The sequence below is a fragment of the Oryx dammah genome, unplaced genomic scaffold (genome assembly GCF_014754425.2).
Source record: "Oryx dammah isolate SB20612 unplaced genomic scaffold, SCBI_Odam_1.1 HiC_scaffold_11232, whole genome shotgun sequence".
NCBI lineage: Eukaryota > Metazoa > Chordata > Mammalia > Artiodactyla > Bovidae > Oryx > Oryx dammah.
Window position 1 is genome coordinate 4065935 of NW_024080625.1, and position 22467 is coordinate 4088401.

Consider the following 22467-nt stretch of genomic DNA (forward strand, 5'->3'; position numbering starts at 1 on the left):
TTGCATTTCTCTCTCATTTTCCAGAATAATTTTATAACACTTTTTGTAGATGCCATTTGTGTAAGTTTTGCTTTGCTCTCTCTGGCAGGCAGCTTCTAGGAGGCTCCCAATGATTCCTGACTCCTGATAGCTATTCCTGTCTCATATAATTCCCTTGAATGTGGAGTGAATGTACTGATTTGCTTCTGAGAGGATGACACCCTGAGATTAGGTTAGTTACATAAAGACTTTGGCTTCCATCTTTGCTCTTCCTTGCTCAGATGAAAACCAGCTGTCCTACTGTAAGCTGTGCTATGAAGATGTAGGAACTGAGGGAGCCCTCTAGCCAACAGACAGAAGGAACTGAGGCCCTCAATTCAACGGTCTACAAGGAACTGAATACTGTCATTCACCACTTAAGCGAGCTTAGAAATAGATCTTCCTCCAGTCAAACCTTGAGTTGACTTAGCCCAGTCCAACACCGTAAGTGATGTCTTGATTGCACCAAACTATGAAACTCAGAGCCAAAATACACAGCTAAATAGTGCTGAGATTCAGAACCACAGAAACTTCAGGTAATAAATATTTGTTGTTTTAAGTACTAGCTTTTGGAATAATTCATTATGCAGCCATGGATAACTAGTACATTTTCTTACAGCTCTGCTTTTATTGCGGTGAGGGATTTATAGGGATTCAAAGTTAGTTGCTCAATTGTGTTTGACTCTACGAACCCATGGGCTGTAGCCCTCGAGGCTCCTCTGTCAATGGACCAGGCGAGAATACTGGAGTGGGTTGCATTTCCTCCTCCAGGCAATCTTCCTGACCCACGGATCAAACCTATGTCTCCTGCACTCCAGGCTGATGATTCTTTACCGCCTGAGCCACCAGACCATTTCATAAACAATTCTTAACAGAAATATCAATTATAAATTTTGCATTTCTCTCTCATTTTCCAGAATAATTTTATAACACTTTGCTATTAGCTAAGCAAAGAAAACTAATATTTTCTATTAATGTTTTCCAAAAGGTACATACTCTCTACTGTTTAGTTCTCAACAAAGCAATTCCTTCTTCCTTTCTCAGAAAAATTATTAATTATTAAATCATTAATTCTAACATGCATTACTGCAAAAATCAGATACATTACTTTCCAATAGCCTGAGTTTGCCAAGAAAAACAGATATTAATCACATCACTTTCAAATGAATAAAAATTCATTTGAAAATAAAAAGCCTCAATACAAAGGTAGTCCTTCCTCAAAAGGCAGAAATCATTCTTTATCAAACCTACTTATAAGGCTATTTATTCACATGAAGATATTTATGCCAGCTTTTAAACTTTAGTTTGTGGTTACTCTATTTCACAATATCATCTCCCCTCACCCCTAATTATAAGTTCTACTAGATAGTTCTTAGCTTGTTTCATGACTATATTCTAAATGCCCAGAAAGTTATGTGACACACTGTAAGAGCTCAGTAAATATGTGTTGAATAAATAAATCTATAATAATCTGCCAAATGATAACCAGCCATGGTATGGCATCAATTGATGCCAAGCACTCCTAAGTTCTTTACATGTACTATCTTTTATGATCCTTAAAAGAAACTTTTTAATCTTCATTTAATAAGATGTTTCCAAGGCCTAGAAACTAGATAATTCATCCAAGATAAACATAGTAAGCAAGAAGCATAATCTTAGTAGGATACTAAAAAGTCTAAGAGCAGTGCTTATATGCTGCTATGTTAAAACTGATCTTCGTGAAACTTAAAAATACCAAGCACTTTTTCCAAAGTAGGAAAGTTACCTCCTTGGTATATTCATTTTACCTTACTCTTAGCTGCACTGTTTCAAGAATAATAATAATAAATGATTCTTCTGGACACTTAGACCATTACAGTGACCAAATACTTCCAAAATTTCTATTGTTGGCAATTCTCCAGTAAATTATATTCTAATTTAAATTGATAAAGCCTAAATATGATTTTTTCTGAAGTCCAATTAATCAATTTCAAACTATAATGTAAAATAATAGTAATTTTAGTATTTAACAGCATTTTATAGAATAAAATGGAATTTTTCTTTAGAGAAACTGACAATAATTTTTAAATCCAATAATGATACCTAGTACAGACAAGCATACTCCTTAATAGGCATCTTACATATGGCTGGTGGAAATTAAATTAGATCCGGGTTTTTGGATGGCAATTTGGCAATGCACATTAAAAATCCTGAAAGCATTTATATTCTCTAACTTAGTAACTCTCCATCTAAGAATCTAGAAGTATAAGACACAGATAAAGATTTACAGATTGATGAGATAAAGATTTATGAACAGTAAGGTTCACCACATAACACAGGAAAGAAAAATGGCAACTTAAATGTTTAACAATATAGAAAAATTAAGGTATGACAAACAAATAGGAAATTATTAAAATTATCTTAAAGACTAGTTACAGATATGAAAAAGTTCTTCCAATTATATTAGATTAAAATATAATAAAGAACCATATGAGTGAATGAATGAACTGAGTGAAAAATGCTGCCATGTCCAACTCTTTGTGACCCCAGGATCTATATAGTCCATGGATTTCTCCAGAATACCGGAGTGGTTAGCTTTTCCCTCCTCTAGGGGATCTTCCCAACCCAGGGATCAAACTCAAGTCTCCCACATGGCAGGCAGGTTCTTTACCAGCTGAGCCAGAGGGGAAGCCCAAGAAGACTAGAGTGGGTAGCCTATCTGATCTCCAGTGGATCTTCCTGACCCAGGAGTCGAACCAGGGTCTCCTGCATTGCTGACAGATTCTTTACCAACTGAGTTATCAGAGAAGAAAGAAACATATGAGGGCTCTCAGTTTTAGAAATTTATCTTTTAAAAGACTGGGAGGATACATACCAACACATTAAAAGTGATTATTTCTGAATGGTACAATCATATGTGATTTATAATTTTTTCAAAATTTTTTCCAGAATTTTGTTTTCTATAATTACCAAATGTTAATTTCAGGATAAAAAAAGAGCTCATTTTTTTTCCAAAGTGTTGAATTTGGACAGTTAAATAAAAAAGAGTTTTTGAGCTTTAATTTTGAAATGTATTATTTTGTAAATGAACAGTCAGTCTCAAATTTAAATAAAAATGTATTAAGTAGAAATCCTGAAAAGATTCATTTCCTGCTTCAGATAATATATATTATGCTGCACAGTAAACTACAATTACTATATAACACTTCAGAGCAAATACAAATCAATCCAGACCCTGTCGGGTTTCTTTTTTTTAATCACTATTTCTCTCTGTGTGTGGTCTTTTTATTGCTATCTCTCTCTCTCCTTTCCCTCTTCTTCCTCCACGTCTCTCTCTCTCTGCCTTCTCTGTTTGCCTACATACTTACTAATATAAGAAATAGCACTAACAGACAACCAAGTTACAAATATTCTTTCTTACACTGAATACAAATATCCATGGCCCTATCCAGAGTTATGGGGGTTTTAGATGTCTCAAAGTTGGAAGTAGAACAAAAAAACAAACTCACGACATACAAGGTTACTCCAGTCTGCCATTTGTATCCTAAATCTTTAACTAGGTATTCTCTGAAAAAAACAGGCATTATCTGGAGTTTTAACCATTCTTATTACAAACATTACTAAATAATCTAGCTTATTAAAAATATTACTTGTTCAGTATATTATCTTTAGACATAATAGTCCCTGGACCTAGGACACTAAGATATCACTAAGGAAGGCTAATGTATGAACTAACCAAACGCCTAACATATAAATTAGCCCATCAGTAAAAATAAATAAAAGACATATACATACAGCACTTGTACTGAAAGGAAATTACAGATCAGACTCAACCTACAGCTTAGTAGCACAGCCTGCATATGAAAAAATATACTTACAAAGAGAAAAATTACGTCATTAGTTGGAATACCTCAATATTCATGTATTATCTACACAGAAAGAAGCAAGCCCAAAGATTTGAAAGCTATAGGTAGTAGAACTTTGCAAATTTAATGTTTTGCATCTCCTAATATTGTAAGTAACAGCTCATTTCAGGGCTAATTCAGTCATTATGTAAACTTAATTACAGCATTAATATTTATTAAACTACAATTAAAAAATAACCATCCTAAAATAAGCTATTTTAGGTACTCAACTCTGGAAATCTTTTTTCTCCCATTATTTGAAATAATGGCTCTACATTATACATATCTACTACACCATGACTTTTCAGAGTATTTCAGTTCAGTTCAGTTGCTCAGTCATGTCTGATTCTTTGAGACTCCATGGACTGCAGCACGCCAGGCCTCCCTGTTCATCACCAACTCCCGGAGCCTACTCAAACTCACGTCATGGAGTCGGTGAAGCCACTCAACCATCTCATCCTCGGCCGTCCCCTTCTCCTGCCACCTTTAATCTTTCCCAGCATCAGGGTCTTTTCAGATGAATCAGTTCTTCACATCAAGTGGCTAAAGTACTGGAGTTTCAGCTTCAGCATCAGTCCCTCCAATGAATATTCAGGACTGATTTCCTTTAGGATGGACTAATTGGATCTGCTTGCTGTCCAAAAGGACTCTCAAGAGTCCTCTCCAACACCACAGTTCAAAAGCATCAATTCTTCTGTGCTCAACTTTCTTTACATTCCAACTCTCATATCCATACATGACCACTGGAAAAATCGTAGCTTTGACTAGACAGACCTTTGTTGGCAAAGTAATGTCTGCTTTTGAATATGCTGTTGAGGTTGGTTATAACTTTTCTTCCAAGGAGCGTCTTTTAAATTCATGGCTGCAGTCACCATCTGCAGTGATTTTGGAGCCCAAAAAAATAAAGTCTGACACTGTTTCCACTGTTTCCCCATCTATTTCCCATGAGGTGATGGGACAAAATGGCATGATCTTCATTTTCTGAATGTTGAGCTTTAAGCCAACTTTTTCACTCTCCTCTTTCACTTTCATCAAGAGGCTCTTTAGTTTTTCTTCGCTTTCTGCCATAAAGGTGGTGTCATCTGTATATCTGAGGTTATTGATATTTCTCCTGGCAAACTTGATTCCAGCTTTTGCTTCATCCAGCCCAGCATTTCTCATGATGTACTCTGCATAAAAATTAAATAAGCAGAGTGATAATATACAGCCTTGACGTACGCCTTCTCCTATTTGGAACCAGTCTGTTGTTCCATATCCAGTTCTAACTGTTACTTCTTGATCTGCATACAGATTTCTCAGGAGCCATGTAAGGCAGTCTGGTATTCCCGTCTCTTTCAGCATTTTCCACAGTTTGTTATGATCCACACAGTCAAAGGCTTTGGTGTTGTAAATAAAGCAGAAGATGTTTTTCTGGAACTCTTTTGCTTTTTTGATGATCCAACAGATGCTGGCAATTTGATCTCTGGTTCCTCTGCCTTTTCTAAATCCAGCTTGAACATCTGGAAGTTCACGGTTCATGGACTGCTGAAGTCTGGCTTGGAGAACTTTGAGCATTACTTTGCTAGCGTGTAAGATGAGTACAATTGTGCAGTAGTTTGAGCATTCTTTGGTATTGCCTTTCTTTGGGACTGGAATTAAAACAAACCTTTTCCAGTCCTGTGGCCACTGCTGAGTTTTCCAAATTTGCTGACATATTGAGTGGAGCACTTTCACAGCATCATCTTTTAGGATTTGAAATAGCTCAACTAGAATTTCCTCACCTCCACCAGCCTTGTTTGTAGTGATGCTTCCTAAGGCCCACTTGACTTTGCATTCCAGGATGTCTGGTTCTACGTGAGTGATAACACCAAACATTTTTCTCTTTAAAGTTATTAGTTTCCAGCATACTCTGTCTTCACTATCTATTATCATCAGCCTAATTTCCATTTGAAAAATTACAAGGGGAGCACATGTGTATAAATATTCCTTGATTTCATTAATCAGAAGTCTGTTTAACCCAGCAGCCCCTAAGTACCAAACAATTAAATTTCTACAATGTAGGAGTCTGAATTAAATCTCTAGAGGGCTTTATTTAAAGGTGATTTATACAAAGATCTATCCTGATGCCTTGAAAAAATAATCCTCAAATCTGCCTAAGAAGTCTTTCTTTAAGTACTTTATATGTGCTACCTGAATTCAGTCAATAATTTGGAGAGTTTATCTTCCAATAAATAATACAAGTTTAAAATGTGCAAAGAACAAAAAGAATACAAATGCACTGCATTAAAAGAAACTCCATCAGCGAGATACTTCATTGACTGGTTCTGAAACTTTATCAAGCATCAGAGTCACCAGGAGGACTTGTTAAATGACTGACTGCTCAGCTGTAACTCCTCAGTTTCTGATTGATGGGTTCAGTCTGAAAATCTGCATTCTAACCAGACCCTAGATGATGTTGATGCTGCTGGTCTGGGGCCTCATTTAGAGAACCACTGCTTTAGAGTCTCATGAACTATACTGTCTGAAATAAAAATTTTAAGTTATATCAAAAGTTCTCAAATTAGAAGTAAAGTACAGTTCTAAATATCTACAAGTAAATACTTTTGTCTAATAGTGTAATTAAAACTAATTGCTGAAAGTAAAATCTTTCAGATAAAGATAGTACCATTTGGATTATCACAGTGACTACTACAAAAACAAAGATTAATAACATTCTCCAAATGGTAAGCACTTTATCTGCTAGAAATTACAGAGATAAATGTCAGCAATGAAGTACTGCAAAAAGATGAGAGAAATTTAGTTATAAATAAAACTTACAAAATGAAAAGACTAGCTCCTTAATATAGCATATTTAAACTAAACTCTATTTACATCTATCAATCATATGGAAGGCTGAATCTGGCTTCACCAAACCATGCAGCTCAGGTCACAGGGGCTTAGTTAATATGACAGAGTATGTATTTCCAGTCTTATATGTAGAGAGCTCCAAAAAGGCAGAGCTTTCCCTGCCTTGCTTCCATGAAACTACTGATGTTCAGATTATCAACTTATAAAAATAGGAATGAATAAATTTTCATAAGATAAAACTGTGACAGAGAAGGAACTGAAAACTTAAAATTCTTTTCTTCTATCAATGATAAAACAGACATTTTGTAGACTGGGTCAGGCATACAGAGCAGTGACCGAAAATAGTTGTTCTAGGTTTTTCCTCACAAGGCAGACACCTGAAGCTTTCAGGGCTAGACACACTGCCTGATACTTAAGTAGTCAATAAATGATAGCTGTTACTATTACCATTTTGTAATAATATATGGTTTTGTGCCCTGGCATTAACAGCAATCTGAACAACCAGCTTCCTGTAATAGTTAATAAAGAGGCTTTGGAACTCGGAAGGAGAAGAGCTTAATCTGAGTTCCACTGGTGTTATATATTGGGACACTAACGGGAAGTCATTTTTATATGTCAAATAGTAGAAAAACAAGGACACCATAATTCATACATTCATATACACACAGAGATAAAAAAGTCGGTAGCTGAACCACCACCATCAAAAATTTGTGAGACTGAAATGAGATATATCCAAATGATCTTTGACAAATAAAAGTCCCTTGGGAAAACTGTTAAGCTAAAATGTAAAGAAGAAAATATAAATGAAAAAGAGAAAATGTAAATGAAAAAAAAGCAATAAATTCCACCCTACTTTATACTCTAACTTTACTCAAAATGACCCAAGGAACATATAAGCATGCTTTATTCTATGATCATAACAGTAAAATTGCATCACTAAAAACTTGAAAATGGAGAATTCATTCATGCCTTCAGACTGACGACATTATCTTATCAGAACCAACAAACGCAATTAGTATCTGGTATTCTCTCATAAACTCAAAATCTCACCATTCTGAAATAAATCTATATTCAATCATCAATAGGGTCTGCCTTCAAAGGTAGTCACTAACAAAGCTACTCAGTCAATACAATATTCTTCATGAATGTGCATAAACTAAAGTTTTGTAAAATAGATAAGAATAATAAATTCAGGAAGTCACTACCTGAAAAGTAGTTTCTACTCAAACCAAGAATCCTTTTGCTTTCACTAATTTTCTCTATTACTTACTTCATATAATTTCTGCTCTGTATTATTCACTTCTGTTTGCTTTAGGATTAGTTTGCTCTTCTTTTCCAGTGTCATAAGGTAGAAGGTGTGGGTGTGGGTGTGGGGTGTGTGTGTGTGTGTGTGTGTGTGTGTTTATGCTTTTTAAACCTACAAAATGTTTGGGCTTCCCTGGTGGCTCAGATGGTAAAGAATCCACTGGGGGAGGGCATAGCAATTCACTCCAGTATTCCTGCCTGGAAATCCCATGGACAGAGGAGCCTGGCAGGCTACAGTCCATGGGGTCGCAAAGAATACACATGACTGAGAGACTAAGCACACACACCATTATTTATTTCATATAATTTCTGCTCTACATTATTCACTTCTTCTGGTTGTTTTAGGATTAGTTTGCTCTTCTTTTCCACTGTATTAAGGTATAAGATTTAGGTTACTGACTTGAGTCTTAAATAACATTAATAGCTATAACTTTTCCTCTAAATACTACATTAGATACAGTCATGTTTTGGTATACTGTGTCATTTTTTTTGCATCTCATAGTATTTCTTGAATTCACTTTGGATGTATTCTTTGACTCACTGGTTATTTAAGGGTATGTTGCTTAATTTCTACACATTTGTGAGTTTCCCAAGTTTCTCTGGGAACAGTGACAGGTTTTACTTTCTTGGGCTCCAAAATCACTGCAGAGGGTGACTGCAGCCATGAGATTAAAAGACACTTGCTCCTTGGAAGGGAAGTTTGTCTTGGACAAACCTAGACACAGTATTGAAAAGCAAAGATATCACTTTGCTAATGCACGTCCATACGGTCAAAGCTATGGTTTTTCTAGCAGTCATGTTCAGATGTGAGAGTTGGACCATAAAGAAGGCTGATCGCTGAAGAACTGATGGTTTTGAACTGTGGTGCTAGAGAAGACTCTTGAGAGCCCCTTGGACTGCAAGGAGATCAAATCAGCCAATCCTAAAGGAAATCAATCCTGAATATTCATTGGAAGGACTAATGCTGAAGCTTCAATACTTGGGCCACCTGATGCTAAGAGCCTACTCACTGAAAAAGATCTTGATGCTGGTAAAGATGGAGGGCAGGAGGAGAAGGGGGCAAGGGAGGACGAAATGGTTGGAGGGCATCGTTGACTCAATGGACTTGAGTTTGAGCAAGTTCTGGGAGATGGTGAAGAACAGGGAAGCCTGACCTGCTGCAGCCTATGTGGTCGCAAAGAGTCAGACACGACTGAGTGAATGAACAGCAACAAGTTTCCTTAAGTTAATGGCACTGTCATTCTTTTGTGCTTTGAAACCATGCTGTTTCTATCTTTTAAAATATATTAAGATTTGTTCCACAGCCTAGCACACCGTATTCCCCAGAAAATGTTCCATGTGCATTTCAGACAACTACATATTCTGCTACTGTTGGGCAGCATGTCCTATAGATGTATGTTAGGTGCTCAGGACTTCTATTTCCTTGTTAATCTTCTGCCTAGCTGTTCTATCCAACTTCAAAAGTGGGTTACTGAAGTTTGGAAATACTGTTGTTCAACAATCTAGTACACTCTTCATTTCTATCAGTTTTTGCCTTATGTATTATTTCAGTGCTTTGTTGACAGAATCATATAAGTATAAATGCCATATCTTCCTACTGAATTATATAACAGGTTGAGTTTGAGCAAGTTCTGGGAGATGGTGAAGGACAGGGAGGCCTGGCATGCTGCAGTTCATGGAGGTGCGAAGAGTCGAACACGACTGAGTGACTGAACAGCAACCTGTTGAACTGATAATTTTATCAATCTAAAATATGCCTCTTTATCTTCAGGAACATTTTAAAATTCATTTATTAAAAGTCAAATTTTGTTTTACATTAGTGTAGCCACCACAGCTTTCTTATGGTTTCTGTTTACATGATATATCCTCTGCCAACCTGATCTATTTGTATATTTGCATCTGGGTGTCTCCTACAGAGAGCATATCACTGGATCCTCTATGTATTTTTTATCTAATCTGACAATCTCTAACTTTAGATTGGACTGTTTAACCTATTTACATTTAACATTAAATGTAATCATTAATATCATCAGCTATATTTACATCTGCCTTTTTACTTTTTGTTTTCTTGGTCTCATGTCTTTTTATTCCTATGTTCTTCCTTTACTGCTTTCTTTTGCATTAAGTGGAAATTTTCTAATGTTGCTTTTATATTTAATGATTATCTATATTTTTATATATATATCCCACTTCCCTCTCCTATATATATATATATATATATATATATATATTTCTTTTTTTGGTTATTTCCTTCCTTCATGTATGTTCCAGGGCTTCCCATACATACTGTAACAGATTCAGCTTCAGATTTATACTAACTTCAGTGAGATATACAAATGTTATTCTTAAATAGCTCTATTCCCTTTTTCCACTTTTGGTGCTATTATTGCCTGTACGTATATATACACACACATACATGATCTAATAAATGTTATAAAATCAACAAAATGTTAATGTTCAATCTACAAATATTACAATTATTATAGAAACTGTTATTATTACTTTATATAAGGTATGACATTTAAAGAATCTGAGAGATGAAAGAAGAGTAAGTATATATTTGTAGCTTTTGTTATACTAAACTCATATTTATCAATTTTGCTTTTCTTGGTTTCTGCACTTTGAGTTATAATCGGGTTATTTCTTTAGCTCAATACAGTTGTGTTTCCATAAACCTACTTTATTCTGTTATTGATATACAGAGTGAATTTCTGTTACAGGTCCAAAATAAATTTTATGTCTGTGTGTGTCTGTGTGTGTGTGTCTGTGTGTGTGTGTACATATTACTTTACATAAATGTTTTTTAAATCAGTTCAGGGAGAAAAATATGCAAATATAATGTCTTTTATTATGTTATATATTATATATTAACATATCTGTAGGGCAGACATGGTAGAAAGGTCTGACACACGTGGTCCACTGGAGAAGGGAATGGCAAACCACTTCAGTATTCTTGCCTTGAGAATCCCACAAACAGTATGAAAAGGCAAAATGATAGGATTCTAAAAGAGGAACTCCCCAGGTCAGAGGGTGCTCAATATGCTACTGGAGATCAGTGGAGAAATAACTCCAGAAAGAATGAAGGGATGGAGCCAAAGCAAAAACAATACCCAGTTGTGGATATGACTGGTGAAAGAAGCAAGGTCTGATGCTGTAAAGAGCAATATTGCATAGGAACCTGGAATGTCAGGTCCATGAATCAAGGAAAATTGGAAGTGGTCAAACAGGAGATGGCAAGAATGAATGTTGACATTCTAGGAATCAGTGAACTAAAATGGACTGGAATGGGCGAATTTAACTCAGATGACCATTATATCTACTACTGTGGGCAGGAATCCCTCAGAAGAAATGGAGTAGCCATCATGGTCAACAAAAGAGTCCGAAATGCAGTACTTGGATGCAACCTCAAAAACGATAGAATGATCTCTGTTTGTTTCCAAGGAAAATCATTCAATATCACAGTAATCCAAGTCTATGCCCCAACCAGTAACGCTGAAGAAACTGAAGTTGAATGGTTCTATGAAGACCTACAAGACCTTTTAGAACTAACACCCAAAAAAAGATGTCCTTTTCATTATAGGAGACTGGAATGCAAAAGTAGGAAGTCAAGAAACACCTGGAGTAACAGGCAAATTTGGCCTTGGAATACAGAATGAAGCAGGGCAAAGGCAAATAGAGTTCTGCAAAGAGAATGCACTGGTCATAGCAAACACCCTCTTCCAACAACACAAGAGAAGACTGTACACGGGGACATCACCAAATGGCCAACACCAAAATCAGACTGATTATATTCTTTGCAGCCAAAGATGGAGAAGCTCTATACAGTCAGTAAAAATAAGACCGGGAGCTGACTGTAGGTCAGACCATGAATTTATTGCAAAATTCAACTAAAATTGAAGAAAGTAGGGAAAACCACTAGACCATTCAGGTAGGACCTAAATCAAATCCCTTATGATTATACAGTGGAAGTGAGAAATAGATTTGAGGGACTAGTTCTGATAGATAGAGTGCCTGAAAAACTATGGACAGAGGTTCGTGACACTGTACAGGAAACAGGGATCAAGACCATCCCCATGGAAAAGAAATTTAAAAAAGCAAAATGGCTGTCTGAGGAAGCTTTACAATTAGCTGTGAAAAGAAGAGAAGCAAAAAGCAAAGGAGAAAAGGAAAGATATAAGCATCTGAATGCAGAGTTCCAAAGAATAGCAAGAAGAGATAAGAAAGCCTTCCTCAGCGATCAATGCAAAGAAATGAGGAAAACAATAGAATGGGAAAGACTAGAGATCTCTTCAAGAAAATTAGAGATACGAGGGAACATTTCATGCAAGGATGGGATTGATAAAGAACAGAAATGGTATGGACCTAACAGAAGCAGAAGATATTAAGAGGAGGTGGCAAGAATACACAGAAGAACTGTACAAAAAAGATCTTCATGACCCAGATAATCACGATGGTGTGATCACTCAGCTAGGGCCAGACATCCTGGAATGTGAAGTCAAGTGGGCCTTAGAAAACATCACTACGAACAAAGCTAGAGGAGGTGATGGAATTCCAGTGGAGCCATTTCAAATCCTGAAAGATGATGCTGTGAACCTGCTGCACACAGTATGCCAGCAAATTTGGAAAACTCAGCGGTAGCCACAGGACTGGAAAAGGCCCGTTTTCATTCCAATCCCAAAGAAAGGCAATGCCAAAGAATGCTCAAACTACCACACAATTGCACTCATCTCACACGTTAGTAATGTAATGCTCAAAATTCTCCAAGCCAGCCTTCAGCAATACGTGAACCGTGAACTTCCAGATGTTCAAGCTGGTTTTAGAAAAGGCAGAGGAACCAGAGATCAAATTGCCAACATCCGCTGGATCATCGAAAAAGCGAGAGTTCCAGAAAAACATCTACTTCTGCTTTATTGACTATGCCAAAGTCTTTGACTGTGTGGATCACAATAAACTGTGGAAAATTCTGAAAGAGATGGGAATATCAGACCACCTGACCTGCCTCTTGAGAAATCTGTATGCAGGTTAGGAAGCAACAGTTAGAACTGCACATGGAACAACAGACTGGTTCCAAATAGGAAAAGGAGTGCGTCAAGGCTGTATATTGTCACTCTGCTTATTTAACTTCTATGCAGAGTACATCATGAGAAACGCTGGGCTGGAAGAAGCACAAGCTGGAATCAAGATTGCTGGGAGAAATATCAATAACCTCAGATATGCAGATGATACCACCCTTATGGCAGAAAGTGAAAAGGAACTAAAGAGCTTCTTGATGAAAGTGAAAGAGGAGAGTGAAAAAGCTGGCTTAAAGCTCAACATTCAGAAAATGAAGATCATGGCATCCGGTCCTATCACTTCATGGGAAATAGATGGGGAAACAGTGGAAACAGTGTCAGACTTTACTTTTTTGAGCTCCAAAATCACTGCAGATGGTGACTGCAGCCAGGAAATTAAAAGACGCTTACTCTTTGGAAGAAAAGTTATGACCAACCTAGATAGCATATTGAAAAGCAGAGACATCACTTTACCAACAAAGGTCCATCTAGTCAAGGCTATGGTTTTTCCAATGGTCATGTAAGGATGTGAGAGTTGGACTGTAAAGAAAGCTGAGTGCTGAAGAATTGATGCTTTTGAACTGTGGTGTTGGAGAAGACTCTTGAGAGTCCCTTGGACTGCAGGAGATCCAACCAGTCCATTCTGAAGGAGATCAGCCCTGGGATTTCTTTGGAGGGAATGATGCTGAAGCTGAAACTCCAGTACTTTGGCCACCTCAAGTGAAGAGTTGACTCACTGGAAAAGACTCTGATGCTGGGAGGGATTGGGGGCCGGAGAAGAAGGGGACAACCGAGGATGAGATGGCTGGATGGCATCACTGACTCGATTGACGTGAGTCTGGGTGAACTCCGGGAGTTGGTGATGGACAGGGAGGCCTGGCGTTCTGCGATTCATGGGGTCACAAAGAGTTGGACATGACTGAGTGACTGAACTGAACTGATAGTTAACATATAAGCTTTCCTGGTGCTCATGTGTGAGATCAAATTACTGTGTGAAGTCACTTGAATTTCAGCCTAGAGAACTTCTTATAAGGTGGGTTCCAGTCAGTTTTATCTGAGAATATATTTATTTCATCTTCATTCCTGAAAGATAGCTTTCCCAGAAACAGGATTCTTGGTTGGCAATTCTTTCCTTCATCACTTTGAATATGTTTATCTGACTGCATTTCTGCCTCTATATGATGAGAAGCCAACCATTGATTTTATTGGGATTCCCTTGTAATAAGTTGTTTTTCTGTTGATGTTTTCAAGATTTTCTCTTACCTTAAATTTTCAGCATTTTTACTATAATGTGTCTCTTTGGAAGAGGGCGTGGCAACCCAGTCCAGAATTCTTACATGGAGAATCCCCATGGACAGAAGAGCCCAGTGGGCTACAGTACATGGGGTTGCAAAGTGTCAAAGACAACTGAGTGACTAAGCACGAAAGTTTATTCCTCTTGAAGTTTGTTGAGGTTCCAAAACACACAGATTTATATTTTTCAATAAATTTGGGAAGATTTCAACCATTGTTTCTTCAACTATTTTTTTCTGCCCCTTATCCCCTCCTTGGCTTCCCTAGTGGCTCAGATGGTAAAGCGTCTGCAAATGAAGCTCATTCCTTTGGGAAGAGACGCAGAGCTCTGTTTTATGGCCTGGTTCTCCACCTGGGCAAACTCTCTGAGCCATGACTCTGAAGCTGGTGGTAGGGATAGTGGCACATTTTTGATTGACTACACAATATTGGGACCTGAATACTTGGTGGAGCTGGAGGTCAGTACCCTGAAGTCTTCTCAACTTCCCAGTCCCAGTGTGCAACTGCTACCTTAAGAGCTAAGGCATGGAGATTGGGGTACCAGTATTCCCAGTGGCACAAGTAAAGCCTCTATGGCATGAGCAGTAACTGGACAGAAGTAAGCCCCTGCCTCTCAGCCCCACTGGCCCAAAACTCGGCCCCAGCAACTATGATCCATATGAGAAAAGCTGACATATTGCTTCTCTCAGAAAGATACTCTAGACTAGGAGGTGTGTTCTTCGCTGCACCAATCTGGAGTGGACTTTCCACATTACTAAGCTAGGAAAGGGGAAAAACGAAGTTAGTCTGATTCAAATACCAAACTTAGGTTGTTCTTACAATGTTTAAGCATATTTTCTTTATTTATTTTCTGTATGCCTATAGAACTATTTCAGAAATTTTAAATGACAGCTTTAAAAATAAATAAACATACAAACAATTTTCACCATTCAGTGGGAAGTGGGTCCACAGAAAACTTCTGTCCTGCCAGAAATGGACTGTCCATACAAAACCTTTAACTCAGCTGTCTCTTAATAAATTCTTAATGTGTCATCCTCATCATCCCCTCCCCCAGAAAGACTCTTCTTGTTGACTACCATCAACAAAAAAAAAAGTAGTGTGCTTTTCCCTCTTACCTTCAACAAGAAAAACGGATGAATTATATTTCTACAGATATAACCCATATCACAGACCATCATTACCATCACACTCCCCAGAACTCAGTTAGTTAGTGTTTCTTGATTTGCCATTCCTGACCAGTCATTAAACATTTCCTCATTTATTGGATTATAAAAAGGATGGAACAAAACTTATTTCAAATGAATTGTATAAGAAACCATTTAAACAAATACTGCAAGTTATATTCCCCTAAATAGTCCTCTTTGTAAATACATATTTTCACATAACTAATTTAAAAAAAGAAAAAAATATCTGCTTACTGAAATCAGATTTAAAGGTGGCTTTAAGCTATTTAACACATATTTGGGCTGCCCAGGTGGCACTAGTGGTAAAGAATATGCCTGCCAATGCAAAAGACACAAGAGACGGGTTCAATCCCTGGGTCAGGAAGAACCCCTGAAGTAGGAAATGGCAACCCACTCCAGTATTCTTGCTTAGAAAATTCCATGGACTGAGGAGTTTGGTGGGTGACAGTTCATGGGGCTGCAAAGAGTCGGACATGACTGAGTAACTGAACATACACATTTCAATTTACTGAAGAGGAAGACCCTAAACATATAAAAGCTGCACTCTGTATAATAAACTAGTTTTTATTTTTACTGGGAATTCCCATTTAGCAAGATGACCTTATAGCTGATTTACACTGTTGTACAGCAGAAACCAACACAACCTTGTAAAGCAATGATCCTCCAATTAAAAATAAACTTGAAAAAAAGAACTAAAAGCAGACACACACATAAACAACAACAAAAAACAATACCTGACTGATCAATAAAAATATTTTCTGTAAGGAGAAGGAGGAAGCAAAATAACAAGCATGTTATTTTGATACTGAAGTGACACTTTAGTCAGAGGTTAGAATATTAGTATTAGTTCAACTACAGGATTATCCATAAGACACTATATACACCCAATGTTGAAATATGTGACTAAGCAGCAGACAAATATATACATAAAAGAATAAATACCACTTGTTTACACCATTTTTGGCAAATGAAACTATCTTTAAATGCAAGATGTAAGATTTCCTAGGGGAAAAAAAACAACTAAATAGGGTTGGAGTTAAGACACCTAAAACTCTACTTACTGAAACCCATTAATTAATTTATAAATTATAAATCCCCAGTGTGAAAAGTACAGATATAGACATTAAAAGGGAAAACAAGGACTTCTACTTTCAGCTAAGATAGAATACTGTGATCAGATTTTATAGGAATGTGGACCTATTATATAACAAAACATTGAGGAAAAAGGAAATGGTAACAACATGAAAAAATACATAAGGCTTTTTTCTTAATATTTAAGTCTCCTTAAAAGATAACTATTTAAAAGTTAACTATCTCATAGTGCTTAGTTTACAACATATGTAGAAGTAAAATATAAAAAAGTAACAGCACAAAAATCAAGAGGGGAGAAATGGAAGTACATTACTACAAGGTAAGTATACGTGTAATATCATTAAATGGTAGACTATATTAAGTTAAAGCAAGTATTTTAAAAAAATTATCTAATACTAAAAAAAAAGTTATATCTAACACAAAGGAGATAAAAATGAAGCATAAAAATACTCCATCCAAAAGAAAGCAGAAAGAGGAAAAAGAACAACGAACAAATGAGACAAGTAGAAAAGAAAGAAGATGACGGTGGATTTAAACCTAACCAGATCATTAGTCACATTAAATGTAAATGGTTTAAATACCTCAAATGAAAAGGTAGAGATTATCAGATCAAGGGTGACAGGGGAAGGACAACCCAATTATGTTGTGCCTACAAAAAAATACACTTTAAATATAAGACACAAATAGGTAAAAGCAAGAAAATGGAGAAAAATACATACTGTGTTGACAGCAGTACTAGAGTAACTATATTAAGAGACTGAGTAGATTCCAAATCAAATAATATTACCAAGGACATAGAGGTCATTTCTTGGTCAATGATACCAAGAGGACATAAAATCCTAAATGTTTATGTACAAAATTAAAAGAGCTTCAAAAATACATCAATCAAAAAGAAGTGATAAACTGCAAGGTTAAACAGATAAATTCACAAATACACTCTTCACAATTATACTCACAGATTTCAGTACTCCTTCCTCAATCATAGAAGAGACAAAAAATTGAACACATTAAACTTGAAAGCAAACAATACTAACAACATAGTTGACCTGACTGACATTTATAAAACACTTCAATCAACAGAAGAATAAATACTTTTTCATCTCAACTACACAAAGAGTATTTACTAACACAGACCACCATCAAAATAAATTTAAAGGAATTTAAAGCATAAATGTGTCTTCTCTGACCACAATGGAATGAAATTAGAAATCAATAACAAAAAGATATCTGGAAAATTCCCAAGTATTCAGAACCTAAATTTCTATTAACCCATGGGTCAAAAAACAACTCAAAAGAAATATGAAAAAGTACATTAAATGGAATGAAAATACAAATATAACATATTAAAATTTGTGGGACATCACTAAGGCATTACTTAGAGGAAAACTATTTTCATCTATATGGGACACTATATGCAAAGTTTATGAAAACATAAGACTGTACATTTAAAAATAAATCTAAAACTCTACATCATTCTAAAATGTATCTGTGTATCAAAACACCATGTGGTATACTTTAAATATATATACAATTATACTTGTCAATTAATAATCTATTAATAAAGGTTTTTAAAAACCTTCAATTATAGAACACATAAAAGAAGACAAGAGAAAAAATTTCTAACTCTGGGTTAAGCAAAGACTTCTTAGATGAAACAGTAAAGGAAGCATGATACTTAAAAGGAAAAAAATTTATAAATTCAAGTTAATCAAAATTAAAAGCTCATCCTCTTCTCAAAAAAAATATGAAAGGACAAAGCACAGACTGAAAGAAAATATTATTAAATCACATATATGACAGCATTCCAAATGTACAAAAAACTCTCAAAAATTAAATATTAAGAAAAACAACTCAATAAAAAAATGCACAAGCAATATGAATGGACACCTCATCATAGGATACATGAATTGCACATAAGTATTGGGCTTCCCTGATAGCTCAGTTGGTAAAGAATCCACCTGCAAGGCAGGAGACCCCAGTTCAATTCCTGGGTCAGGAAGATCCACTGGAGAAGGAACAGGCTACCCACTCCAGTATTCTTGGGTTTCCCTTGTGGCTCAGCTGGTAAAGAATCCACCTGCAATGCAGGAGACCTGGGTTCGATCCCTGGGTTGGGAAGATCCATTTGAGAAGGGAAAGGCTACCCACTCTAGTATTCTGGCTTTGAGAATTCCAGAGACTGTAGAGTCCATAGGGTCGCAAAGAGTTGGACACAAATGAGCGACTTTCAGTTTCACATGATATGTACTCAAAACCACTGGCATTAGGAAAAAATAATTTTTAACCACAGTTAAGATATCTCTACCCCACTCTACTAGGAAAGCTAAAATTAAAGACTAACCATCAAGTGTGGGAACCAACTAGAACTCTTATACAATGCTAATAATAATGTAAAATATTATGATAGTACAGGAAAACTTTGGGAGCTTCTTAAAATGTTAAACATACACTTATCATATTACCTAGTCATTTCACTCCTACTACACATTTGAAGAATATGGATGGACTACTACACATCTGAAGAACTATGGACAAATGTTCATAACACTGTACAGAAGGGAGTGACCAATACCATCCCAAAGAAAAACAAATGCAAGAAGGCAAACTGGTTATCTTAGGAGGCCTTACAAATAGCTGAGAAAAAAAAAACAAAAGTGAAAGGCAAAAGACAAAGGAAAACAGATATACCCAACTGAACACAGCATTCCAAAGAACAGCAAGGAGACACAAGAAAGCCTTCTTAAGTGAACAATGCAAAGAAAGAGAGGAAAACAATAGAATGGGAAAGGCCAGAGATCTCTTCAAGAAAATTAGAGATACTAAGGGAATATATCATGCAAAGATGGGCACAATAAAGGACAGAAAAAGTAAGGACCTAACAAAAGCAGAAGAGAAGAAGATATGGCAAGAATACACAAAATTATATAAAAAGATCTTAATGATCTGGATAACAATAGTGTAGTCACTTACCTAAAGATAGACATCCTAGAGTGTAAAGCCAAGTGGGCCTTGTGCTTCCTACCAACAAAGCTAGTGGAGGTGACAGAATTTTAGCTGAGCTATTTCAAATCCTAAAAGATGATGCTGTTAAAGTGCGGCACTCAACATGACAGCAAATTTGGAAAACTCAGCAGTGGCCACAGGACTGGAAAAGGTCAGTTTTTACTGCAATCCCAAAGAAGGGCAATGCCAAAGAATGCTCAAGCTACCACACAACTGTACTCATTTCACATGCTAGCAAGATAATGCTCAAAATTCTTCAATCTAGGCTTCAATAACATGAGAATGGAGAAATTCCAGATGTTCAAGCCAGATTTAGAAAAGGCAGCAAAACCAGAGATCAAATTGCCAGCATCCACTGGATCATAGAAAAAGCAAGAGAATTCCAGAAAAACATTTACTTCTGCTTCATCAACTATGCTAAAGCCTTTGACTGTGTGGTCACAACAAACTGTGGAAAATTCTTCAAGAGATGGGAATACCAGACCACCTGACCTGTCTCCTGAGAAATCTGTATGCAGGTCAAGAAGCAACAGTTAGAAATGAACATAGAACAACAGACTGATTCTAAATTTGGAAAGGAGTACATCAAGGCTATATACTGTCAGCCTGCTTATTTAGCTTATATGCAGAGTACATCATGCAAAATGCAGGGCTGGATGAAGCACAAGCTGGAATCAAGATTGCGGGAGAAATATCAATAATCTCATATATGCAGATGACACCACCCTAGTGGCAGAAAGTGAAGAGGAACTAAAGAGCCTCATAACAAAGGTAAAAGAGGAGAGTGAAAAAGCTGGCTTAAAACTCAACATTGAAAAGATGAAGATCATGGCATCTGGTCTCATCAGTTCAGTTCAGTTCAGTTCAGTCGCTCAGTCGTGTCCAACTCTTTGTGACCCCATGAATCGCAGCACGCCAGGCCTCCCTGTCCAGCACCATCTCCTGGAATTCACTGAAACTCACGTCCACCAAGTTGGTGATGCCATCCACCCATCTCATCCTCTGTCGTCCCTTTTTCCTCCTGCCCCCAATCCCTCCCAGCATCAGGGTCTTTTCCAATGAGTCAACTCTTCGCATGAGGTGGCCAAAGTACTGGAGTTTCAGCTTTAGCATCATTCCTTCCAAAGAACACCCAGGGCTGATCTCCTTTAGAATGGACTGGCTGGATCTCCTTGCAGTCCAAGGGACTCTCAAGAGTCTTCTCCAACACCACAGTTCAAAAGCATCAATTCTTCTGCACTCAGCTTTCTTCACAGTCCAACTCTCACATCCATACATGACCACAGGAAAAACCATAGCCTTGACTAGATGGACCTTTGTTGGCAAAGTAATGTCTCTGCTTTTGAATATGCTATCTAGGTTGGTCATAACTTTTCTTCCAAGGAGTAAGCGTCTCATCAATTCATGGCAAATAGATGGGGAAACAATGGAAACAGGGACAGACTTTATTTTCTTGGGCTCCAAAATCACTGCAGATGGTGACTGTAGCCATGAAATTAAAAGATGCTTGCTCCTTGGAAGAAAAGTTATGACAGACCTAGACAGTGTATTAAAAAGCAGAGACGTCCCTTTGCTGACAAAGGTCCGTGTAATCAAAACTATGGTTTTTCCAGTAGTCATGTATGGATATGAGAGTTGGACCATAAAGAAGGCTGAGCACCCAAGACTGATGCTTTCAAACTGTGGTGCTGGAAAAGACTCTTGAGAGTTTCTTGGACTGCAAGGAGAATAAACTAGTCAATCCTAAAGGAAGTCAACCTAGAATATTGACTGGAAGGACTGATGCTGAAGCTCCAATACTTTGGCTACCTGATAGGAAGAGCTGACTCATTGGAAAAGACCCATATGCTGAGAAAGACTGAGGGCATGAGGAGAAGGGGATGACAGAGGATGAGATGATTGGATGGCATTACCGACTCAATGGACATGAGTCTGAGCAAACTCCGAGATAGTGAAGGACAGGGAAGCCTGGCATGCTGCATTCCATGGGTTTGCAAAGCGTCGCACATGAATTAGCAACTGAACAACAACACAACACATCTTTCAGAATGACTAAAATGCAATACATAACACTACCAAGTCCTAGCAAAGAGGAGGGGCAATGGAACCCTCATATAGTCCTGAAGGGAATGTAAAACTGCTTCAATCGTTCTGAAAAGATTTCATGTTTTTAAAATTAAATACATAGTTTCTTTATGACCCAGTAATTCCTTTTCCGTTAATGACCCAGCAGTTTTACTTGTTTGTATTTACCCAAATAAAGTAAAAATTTCTGTTGATAAAAAAAATTTACATGAGAATGTTAATAGGAACTTTAATCACCAAAACTTGGAAACAACCTAAATCTCCTTTAATTAGGAAATGCCAAAGACTCTGCAGTATATCATACAACAGAATACTATTTAAGCAATAAAAAGGAATGAATTATTGATACAAGTAATATATATATAAACCTCATATGCATCGTGCTAAGTAAAAAAAGCCATCTGAAAAGGCTACATACGAGTCCATTAATATGATATTCTTAGGCAAAATTTAGGGCATAAAACATATTAGTGGTTGCCAGGGTCAGAAAATGAAATGCTGCATTACTGACAAAGGACAAAGCAATTTTGAGAGTGATGGAAATATTCTATATCTTCTTTTTTTAGTGGTACTTATACAACTGATTCCATTTATCAAAAGAGGCAGAGCTGTACACTAAAAAAGGTAAATTTTACTGTGTGGAAGCAGTGACAGATTTTATTTCTTGAGCTCCAAAATCACTGTGGATGGTGACTGCAGCCATGAAATTAAAAGATGCTTGCTCCT

At 36.8% G+C, this 22467-nt stretch overlaps 1 protein-coding gene across 1 annotated transcript in view; it reads right to left on the minus strand.

Moving 5' to 3' along the window:
* Positions 1-15552, minus strand: part of LOC120861255 (AT-rich interactive domain-containing protein 2-like) — a 155722-nt gene extending 140170 nt beyond the window's left edge. Inside the window, exons 1-2 of the mRNA XM_040236879.1 lie at positions 15493-15552; positions 14988-15136 (exon numbers count right to left, since the gene is read on the minus strand). Coding sequence (XP_040092813.1) covers positions 14988-15136; positions 15493-15552 — 209 coding nt within the window. The remainder of the gene's footprint in view (positions 1-14987; positions 15137-15492) is intronic.
* Positions 15553-22467: the final 6915 nt, after the last annotated feature.